Source organism: Cotesia typhae, unplaced genomic scaffold, assembly GCF_013202065.1.
Source record: "Cotesia typhae breed Kobodo isofemale line unplaced genomic scaffold, CoteBio_Ctyphae contig_48, whole genome shotgun sequence".
NCBI lineage: Eukaryota > Metazoa > Arthropoda > Insecta > Hymenoptera > Braconidae > Cotesia > Cotesia typhae.
In genome coordinates this window covers 10,077,831-10,088,306 of record NW_027423756.1, presented here as the reverse complement: position 1 = coordinate 10,088,306, position 10,476 = coordinate 10,077,831, and the positions used below count along the sequence as shown (strand labels likewise).

The 10,476-nt window shown below is 28.3% G+C and overlaps 2 protein-coding genes across 2 annotated transcripts; one reads left to right on the top strand and one right to left on the bottom strand.

The window, feature by feature from the left end:
* The first annotated feature begins 1,638 nt into the window (after positions 1-1,638).
* Positions 1,639-3,369, top strand: LOC141529276 (RNA polymerase II-associated factor 1 homolog). Its single transcript, XM_074245774.1, has 2 exons — positions 1,639-1,975; positions 2,068-3,369. The coding sequence occupies exons 1-2, from the start codon at positions 1,791-1,793 to the stop codon at positions 3,299-3,301; spliced, it is 1,419 nt and encodes a 472-aa protein (XP_074101875.1). The 5' UTR covers positions 1,639-1,790; the 3' UTR covers positions 3,302-3,369.
* Positions 3,370-4,605: 1,236 nt separating this feature from the next.
* On the bottom strand, positions 4,606-10,438 carry Sap-r (prosaposin). The gene is made up of 14 exons (XM_074246230.1): positions 10,295-10,438; positions 10,140-10,205; positions 8,835-8,943; positions 8,061-8,424; positions 7,601-7,906; positions 7,340-7,528; positions 7,146-7,262; positions 6,803-7,081; positions 6,589-6,726; positions 6,323-6,490; positions 6,026-6,245; positions 5,626-5,943; positions 5,121-5,260; positions 4,606-5,038 (listed from the first exon to the last, which is right to left on the bottom strand). Exons 2-14 carry the CDS (start codon positions 10,177-10,179, stop codon positions 4,862-4,864), a joined length of 2,565 nt encoding a protein of 854 aa, XP_074102331.1. The 5' UTR covers positions 10,180-10,205; positions 10,295-10,438; the 3' UTR covers positions 4,606-4,861.
* Positions 10,439-10,476: the final 38 nt, after the last annotated feature.

The window sequence follows — 10,476 nt, the reverse complement described above, 5'->3', positions numbered from 1 at the left end:
GATATAACGATAATTGTTTATTATAAAAGTGATTTTTTTTTTACGATCCAGTGAATTATTTATTTAATTTTTCTTTATTGAAACAATATGTTTATTAATTAAACAAATGAAAAAAATTAAAAAAAAAAAAAATACAAAGAAACAATTGATAAAAATTAATCAATGCCTTCACGTTTTTTGAATGCCTCCTTCAAGTCCTGTAATTTATTTCTCTTTCTTGATCTGTCTGTTGATTTTTTGGCCAATATTTGTTTGATTTGGTTTTCTATTGAGTGCTCACCGTTTAATTTGTTGTCTAGTTTTGTTGTTAAGATTTCTCTTGCTCTTTTACTATTTTCAATTACATTACGAACCTGATGACATTTAACAACAATACCGGACGGTTTGTGTTTTAGGACAACGCAGTTACTTGATTTATTGACGCAAGAACCTCCAGGGCCACTTCCTTTGACCCATTGCTCCTCTAAATCATTTTCGTCAAGCTTAGGTACTCGTGAATAATCTAAGTACTTTTTATAAGACACATAACGTAATTGTTTGTTTATTATTAATTTGACCGATTGATTTATTGAAAACATTTTTGACCAACAAACAGTTAAAAAACTAGATGACTTTTTTTTTGGATAATAATTCACGCCCCTTCTGTAAAAAAAAATTTTTTTTTAATAATTTATAATGAAAATTAAGTTAGCAGACATTTAAAAATTTTAATAATTTATTTTATTGAAAATTTATTTTAAAAAATTCCACATGTAGAAAATTAAAAAAATGACACATGCAATTTTTTAAAAATGTTAGTATTGTTAATTTATAATAAATTGTATTACCTCTAAATAAAATTGAATGTCATTAGGATTATTCAATTCTAAATTATCATAAAAATCTTGCTTTACTCTTGACTTGAAATATTTTTTATGAGTAAATTTTAAATTATCACCGTATCGCAACAAATCTTTATATAACTTTAGCACGTCTCTTCTCATTTTATTAAACAATTAACATCAGTCTTTTAATGACTATTATTAAATTAAATTAAAATAATCTTAGAAAAAAAAAATTATTTTTAGGTTGATTATGTATAAATGTGCCAGTTCTTTTTATTTCAGTCAATAATACAAAATGGCGGCTGTATTTTCTAAAATGTCTGCAGTTGGTAATATTACGATCTTTGTTAAAACTGTCATGAAATTTTATCAATTTAGTAATTTAGTAATGTAAATAAAATTGATTTGAAAAATAATCTATACATATTATAAAATTCTTAGAAATCTTTGAGTAAATGAAGTTAAGAAATTTAATAATCTTTCTAGAGAGAAATTCTTAGAATGGTCTATTTAAAATAACACTGAAATTGCCAGACATTAAATTTTATAGCAATTAAATTATTTTAAAAAAATTTCAAATGTGAAAATTAATAAAAATTTTTAGAAGTATTTTTTTATTGTAATTAATCTTGTTAAAAAAATTTTTTAAATTGACAGCTAATTTCTGTATGATTAAATTAATTTTTACATTTTTCAAATTTATTTATTTATAGTACAATGCTCTTCAAGATATGATAAATTACTAACGAATAAATTGAGGCAGCTAAAATATTTTAGAGAGGGAGCACTGTATGCTGTCCGTAGTGACTTACTCCGTCTTACGAAGAAGATTTGAAAGACACGGCAAATATACTGAGTCGAATGAGTCGAGATTCAATTGTTTCTTAGGTGTCAGTGTGTTTAGTTTGTACCAGTCCTAAAAATACACAGTAAAAACAGACGTGTCAGTTAATTAATAAATAAAAAATGCTGCCTACTGAGACAGCCTCGCCGATGGACACAATTATAAGTCCATTTCCAGAAACAACAAAAATACCACTAGTGTATGATTGCAAGCGTTCTGATATTTTGTGTAGGATACAATATTCTAATAAACTTCCTGACATTCCGTTTGATTTAAAATTTTTGATTATTCCATTTAAATCTACAAGGTATGTATAATTTATAAGTTTTAGTATTTTAGTACTTTAATATTATGTATTTCTTAGGTTGCAAAAGTAATTTTAAATTTTATTAATTTCAGATTCTCAAATTATACTCCATCGACATTAGAAAGAAATCATAAGCATGAATTTCTGACAGATTACGATATGGGAATAGACGTTGATTTAGTAGACATTGAAAAGTATGCAAGTACCGAAACGGAAACCTCATTGCATCCTGACGATGAAAAGCTCCTTGAAGATGATTGTTTCACACTACCTGTGTCAAAAAGATCAAAAATGTACTCTACAAAAGTAGTATGGCTTCGTAGTACTGAGTACATATCACCAGGAAATACTAGACTCCAGCCACAGGTATTTGAGAAAATAGAAGCTCAAGTTGGCGGTAAAAGTATTAAAAAGCTTATCGCTGAAGGGATCCATTATTTAGATCATGACCAGCAGTTGAAAGCCATTGATAAAACATTTGCAGATAACAAGATACCCATCGAGAGACACCACAACAAGCCCAATGTCTATCCTGTTGAAGTGTTGCCTGTTTTTCCAGACTTTGAACTCTGGAAACATCCTTGTGCTCAGGTGATATTCGATATAGATCCTTCACCCGCTGGGTACTCACAACCTCAGCAGCTTGAATTAATGTCACAGGCAATGTTACGGGGAGTAATGGACGAGAACGAGGAGCAGTTTGTTGCTTATTTTTTGCCGAGTGATGAAACTGTTGAGAAACGTAAAAAAGACATCGAGGCGGGTGTTGATTATCGAGACGACGAGAATTATTTATATAAAATGTTTAGAGAGTACAATTGGAACGTTAAATCAAAGTCGACTGAGGGCTACGAGGAGAATTATTTTATGGTTTTGCGGGACAACGGGTTGTATTACAATGAACTGGAGACGAAAGTCCGTTTGAGCAAGAGAACAAAAGCTGGTGGCTTGATGAATCGTACCATGCTGATTGTCAAGCATCGTCCCTTAAATGATCATGAGTTAAATGTTCAAAGATCTCGTACTAACCATTTCAAGTCTTGGGTTACTGATAATAATGGAGGTGATGAAGGAATTGATGTCAGCGAGCATGGAGAAGACGACGAAGAAGAAGAAGAAGAAGCTGGACAAAGTGGAGAGGAAAAAAATTTTGGCTCCAGAAATTTAAGATCAAGATCTAGATCTTTAAGCTCTAACAGAAGTACGGGTGTAAACTCGCAGGATGAATCTCATACATCAATTAAAAGTGAACAAAATTCTCATTCAATTGAAGTTATTTCTGATCACAATGCTGATTGTACTGATCAGGATACTGAGTCTGATTAAATAATTTTTTTTTTTTTTTTTTTTTTTTTCCCCATTTTTCTAAACACTACTGTTATTGATATTATTAACTATAAGTAATTTTTGATAATTCACATGATCGATGAGAAATACAATTTAAAAATGTTTACATATTTTTTTGTAAGATTAAAAGTTTAATTATGATTTAATTATATGTCGTTAAATAGTTTGTAAACTTTTGATATTAATAAAATAAATTGCCTTTTATTATGTTGGTGTAAAATTTTTTTTTTTAATTTTAAGATCTTGGCGGCTCAGATTAATGTAGAGTTGTAAATTGAAAAATTCGTAACAATTTTATTAATTACATTTATTATTTAAAAAATATTTTTAACAAAAAAAAAGTAAATTATATCTTCAATATTTTGAATATTGCATAAAATTGTTCTTCGAAAAAGTAAAGGAGTGGGAGAATAGTTCACAGTTACCCGGCAGAGGGCTACAGTACCGACGAAGCTGACCGTTAGTTTAAGCCGGCCGCCATCCCGCCATAATGGCAGTTATTTCTTATTCTTTAGTAAAACGTCAAGAAATATTAGATCTCATAATGACTTTTTTGAGTGAATTGTGATTTTAATTCAAATTAATAGTGTGCTTAACTATTTTTCTTTCTATAATTCCAGTGTAATACTAGTTCATGATAAATAAGTGACAACAGTGTAGTTAATTTGTGAAACAAGCAAGATGAAAGAAAATACACCTGTTACCTTCAAGAATCCAGCTTTTGATGTTGCTGAATCCAATCATCTGGCATCTTACGGTAGAAAAATAGCAGTTAAGTGATCTTGGCTAGTTGACATTTGGATTGACCCTTCTGCGTATTATTTTTTTTACCGAGGTTTGTTGATCCTTTCAATTAATAAGACTAAAGTTAGCCGACGTTTTTAATTTTTTTTCAATAATTAAATTAGAACAAAAAAAATTTTTTTTTAAATTGCACTCAATTTTTCAAGTTTTTTACAAATGAAATTTTTTTTTTTATTTTCTTGTAATAATTTTTTCAATAAAAAAAATTCTAAAAATTTTTAGATGTCGGCTAACTTAAATTTCATTTTCAATTATATATTTTACTAGCGTATCCAGCCCGCTTCGCTTAAATTGGATTATTAAAACAATCGAATATAGAATATCAGTAATAAATAATTAATAATAAAGAAAATGTCATTGACAATTTAAAAAAAAAAATCTGTCCAGCCATTTCGGAGTCTATAAGGAACATACATGCAAACTTTCTTTTTTATATATGAATATTACTATCAAAAACTAGGAATATTGATTAAAAAGCCTTATAATTTTACAATCCATTTATTCATTACCAAAAAGTTTTACATAACATTCACATTTCCTTAGCGAATTCACAAATCTTAAGCACTTAACAGTACAGTAATATTAATAATAATATCATAATAATAGATCTTATAAATAATCATTTGATGATAATAAACAATATAATTTTTTTTTAAATGTTACTTTATTTAAAAGTCTTAAGTGATACGAAAAAGTAATAACAGCCATGGTAAAGGAAGCTGTCAACTAGATAATTTACTTAACATTCAAATTGCGAAATTGAACTCTATTTTTACGAAAATCAACGTGAGACATTGCAAACATGTCTGTTGAGGAACATAGAGACATTTTTGTGCAGATCTTTTTAGTATCGACGTTCATTTTTAACAAGTTTATAATACTCTGCTCGTAAACCTCAAGCAGCATCACACACTATTATTAAAATAGTTAAAAACCAGGATTAGTAATGAAATTATAAAAGAAATTAAAATTAAAATAATAAATCAAAGCATACCTTATCGTGTTTGCCCGGTGGTATGTAATTGCATGCAGAATTAATTACTTCTTCAATTCTATCGTCAAACTTAGGATTTGTTAGTAAATTATCAACCGATGAAAGGATCGCTTGACACAACGCACACTCAGATACTGATTCTGTAATAATTTTTTTTTAGAATTAGTTTATCTTCCAAAGCTAGTTAGTGTTAATTTACTTTTTTGATGAATTATTTTTTGATATGACATGCAAACAAAATAATTTGCAGTAAAATAAATCATTGATATTTTTATTGTATATTTGTTACATTAAACAGTGCACATTATTACTTACAATATAATTAAGATTTAAACGTACTAGTTTCACTACTCTTTAATCTTAATAATATAAAAATTTGTTCGATGAGTTTGATTATTAAGAAAAAAATAATTTCAACTTATAAAAATATTAAGATTCAAAAATAAGCCACTTAATAAAAAAATATTTATCAAAAAAAAAAAAAAAAATGAAATGGTTTAATTACCCATTATTTGCTGAACTTGGTCTTCACATGCATTGACAAGAGTACAGATCTCACGGGGACTAACTTCTTGAGACAAAAGTGTAATAACTAAATCCGCGTATTCATTGACAAAGTTATCACATTGCTTAGCCACTGATTTCGGTAAATATTCGCAGACTTCATGAACTAACTTTTCAATTTCATCTCTGGTTGATTTTTTGCTCATTGCTTTTTCTAAATACTCCATAATTGTTTCGCAAATTACACACTTGGTAGTTTCTTTCTCAGAAAAAAACGGTTTAGGTGTTTCAAGTGGGAAGTATGGGATTTCATTGCTGACTGTGAAAAATTTAAAATTATATTCATAAAATTCATAAATCATCATTAATAAACAACTAAGTCAATATTAATAAAGTCTTACTAATTTCGCCGTCTTTATCCATTGGGTAATTGCTTGTCGGGCCGACGTTTTTCTGTGGGTCACACAATTTCAAGGCAACACAAACTTCTTGTGGTGTCATATCTGCCAAAAGCATATCAATAAGCTCTTTACTGTAAATTTTAACCAAGTCGACGCATTGTTTCGAAAGATCTTCTTTTAAATGTGAGCACAATTTATCTAGTTCATTTATTATATTTTCCTGTAAATAAAATTAATGCAAATAATTAGTGACTAGTTAAAAAAAATATATTCAATGATAATCTAAATATAAATTACCTCAGTTTTGTTGCTCTTGATAACATTGTAGAGCTGATTAACAGCAAAAAGACACAATGGGCAGTTTGGTTTGTCCTCGACTTCACTCTTGATCATATGTTCTTCTGGGATTTGTTCCCATTCCTTTATTGCTTCTTGTGTTGGACACAAGTGCATCAACGGGCAAACCTTAACCGAAGAATTGATTTAATCATTAATGAAAATTAATTCAATCTTTGCTTTTATTCGTAAGATTTATAGAAATGAATTAAAAAAAAAATAATTACCAATGTCGGATCAATTTTTTGGACAAACATAGCAATTACTGCATTACCATATGTTTGTACAAATTCGTGACACATGTGATCAATGACCTCAGGCATTTTATCACAAACTTTATTATTAACTGCTTCTTCAATTTCAGCCTACAATAAAATAATCAGTTTGTTAATTACATATCAATTAATTAAGTAATCAAATTATAAGGGAAAGAACAATTACTTCTGTTGATGTCTCAGTAATTTCTTGTTGCAATTCATGAAGTACAAATTCACATAATGCACAGGTCTTTTGTCCATTTACATCCATGTTCGGCATACCCAATATATGGAGTGAAGTAGATAATAAATCAGTTGGAAGCTGCATCTCGTCGGCTTCAGTTTTTTTTATTCCCGCTCCGTTTTCGCCCAAGTTGTGGGCTTTCTTAGTTTTTCTTTCCTTAGCAATTTCGATTGCTACTGAAGCTGATTCAATCGGCAACAGTGGCATTATTGGTCCATCCTATTAAACAAAAAGAGTACATTGATATTTATTTTTATCAAGAAAAATATGTTTAATTTAGTACCAATTTTCGGTCAGGAGCTGGGCAAATTCCGGCCATTTCACAAACTGCATTACTGTCCAATCCATTGACAAGGTATTGGTAAATTTCGGGATAGTATTGATCGACAATTGATACACACTAAAAGAGTATTGAGTTAGTTATTTAAAAAAAATAATAATTTATTTATCTTTTTTAATAATTAAATAATTACATACTTCATCTTTGAATGATTTAGTTTGCTTGCAAAAACCTTCAAGCACTTCTTTGAACTCAGTCTCTGTTGTATTAGCAACAAGTAAATCTTTCAGATGACCAACCAGTTGTTGGCATAATTTACAAGGCAAATCATCACCGATATCAACTATTCCTACACTTGACAGTGGTCGAATTTCGACCTTGGGAGTCTGTAAATAAATTAAATTTATAAACAATTAAAAAAATTTTTATAAAAAAAAATTATATGATATAAAACAAACCTGGTCACTTTCATCTTCGTGTTGATGAAAAATGCTTGAACACTGGCCAGATAAATGGCAGATACTTTTAGCATTGAATTTATTCTGAAGTTGGTCATACAATACTTTGTAGTAAACTAGAACAATTGATGAGCAAGCATCGGAGAATGAGCCCATATGTCCGCAAACCTCGAGTAGTCTGTCAACAAATTGATCTTTCGATGTTTTCTTCAATTTATCTTCCATGTGTGTTACTATTGTGAAACACTTGGAGCACTCGTCAGGTTCGATTTCATCATTTTTCAATGGAATTATTTTTTTATAAGCCTTCAAATGTTTCAATAAATTAGTTTATTCGTAGATTTAATCTAGCATTTCATAAAATATTAAAAAAAAAATAATTGCGTCACAAAATCAAGTTTAGTAACGCGTAAAATAACTAAAATAGAAAACAATGTTGAAATAAAATTTATTGACGTACCTTTTTGAGAGTTTGTTCATTTTCAAGCAGGAACTGATCGATTCTTGCTGAATTACATAACCCAGAAACTGAACAGACGACTGATGGATCCATTTGCGAGGCGAGAGTCTCAACCAGTTCTGGAATAAATTGATCCACCAGTTTGTCGCATTCCTCGACAATTGGTTTGACAATCATCAATTTACAGCTGCCTTCAAAAACAGCTTTCAGATCTTGTTGAGTCTGGTTACTCTCCAGTTGATCTCTCGCTTGCTGGATCATGTCCTTACAAATTTGACAGACGCTGTCACGATCCTCGGGTACTTTCATATCTTTCCATTGTTTCTCAATACAGTGTTTTGTTGCTCCACATTGAGCTGCATTTCTACATTCAAAAATTTTTTACATTAATCAATTTATTTTAATACAAAATAATTCAAGTTTTAACATAAAATTTATGGCCAAATAATCGAAATAATGAAGTTTAAATTACAAGTATTTAGTACTTATAAACACTAACTAGACAATCATTAATATCAATCTTGTTTTTTTGTTTATCAAAACTTTCTCACATTCTCTATTAATAAATATTACTTTGTATTTTTGACGTAAATACACTAAATTAATTATATCTATTTATCTTGTTATTTTATTTAATTACTCAGTAAATTTTCAATAATAAAAACAAAACGCTGCATATCAATATTTTATTAATAGCAGTTTAATTAGTTTGTACTAAATACCTGTAACTTTAATAATACTTCAATTAAAATACTAGAATATTAATTTACATACGTTATATTTTTACACCAGAATCCTGGACCCCATGTACAAAATTCTTCTCCTAGCAAATGATAATGTTTCTCATGTTCTGGAGCTACTTGAACGACGTAGGCTGTTGACACTGAAATGAACAATTATTTTAGTAAATACTAGTTGTTTACAATTTTAATTTTATATCTTATAGAAAAAAAACTCGGTGAAAATATTTGTTAGAAGCTTTCTGTAATTATTGCTGTAATTGCCTTATGCTAATGCAACTCTATTGATTTTTTGCATCATTACTAACACAATATATACATTATTAAATCAACAATTATCTCTATAAATATTTTATTTAATTTTTTTATCAAACATTCTAACTGTAAAATTATTTTACTAAAATTAAATAAATTTACTAGGCAATAAAAATAAATTAAAAGAAAAAAAAACAATAATTAGAAGCTGATATCTTCTTAAGTATGTAACAGATTATTAATTTTCTTTGTTATTTCATCCACATATATAGGTAGACATGAGAGGACAAGGTCCAGACAATTTAATCATAATTGATATAAAATTTATACTTCCGCTCTACTATATCATGAATAATTTGCTGCATCTAACAGTCGTATAAATTAAAATTCAAAGCTTAAATTTTTTTTTGTCAAATTTACTACTAGAGAAAAAAAAAAGTAATCAACAAAAAATTTTTATCACACACTATCATATTAAAGATCAATTCAATAGATAAATATTAAATACGTGTCAAATAATTAATTTAACTTATTAAATATCAGGCTAACTGATAAAACAACAAGTATGTTTATTTATTTTTAGTAAATATTATATTTTTTAATGGGAGGACTGAAGTGACATTCAATAGTTAGTTCCGTCTTAGGTGTTGATATATCGCGATAAAATACCATACATTAACTCGTATTGAATACATAAATAAAAATAAAATAAAACTCAACTTGACTCTCGGTACTTTGTCGGAATTAGTCATCCAACCACCAGAACAAACCCAACATGTACATAATTTAATTCTTTTTATGACTAATCCAGACGTCAAATTAAAAAATTCCTTAAACTTATTAAATACCAAACATCCTCAGATTTTTTTTATTTCTTCTGATAAGTAGTAGTATAAAAATAAAAATAGTAACAATTAAAACTATTTACAAATATCTATGATTAGTTAGAGTCGTAAAACAAAAGAACGAAACAACCTTTGTTTAAATAAACCCAAGTAAAAAAATATTTATAAAAAAATTCTAACAAAGAAAACATCTCACCAGATAAACAAATAAAGTAAATACATGAAAATTAAATACTCACCAGCCAAAATCGCAGCAAGTGCGAACAATATTTTCTTCATCTTAAACTTTAATCCTTCAGTGCGCACTAATTAAAAGAAAATGAAAATAAAAATTAGTAAATACAATAATAATAAATTAATTTTAGAATTAAGACGTAATTTGTGCAATACAAACATTGTTTGGCTTCTGTTGTATACAATGACTTCGATGACGTTTATATATATATTTATATATATAGTTTGTTCCACAAAAATTTAACGGTAATAAATAATTGAATACTTATTTAAATATTTTTGAGTATTATCTCTCGTGTCGTGATTGTAAATGCTCTTCTAAAGTGACTGGCAGTCGTCAAG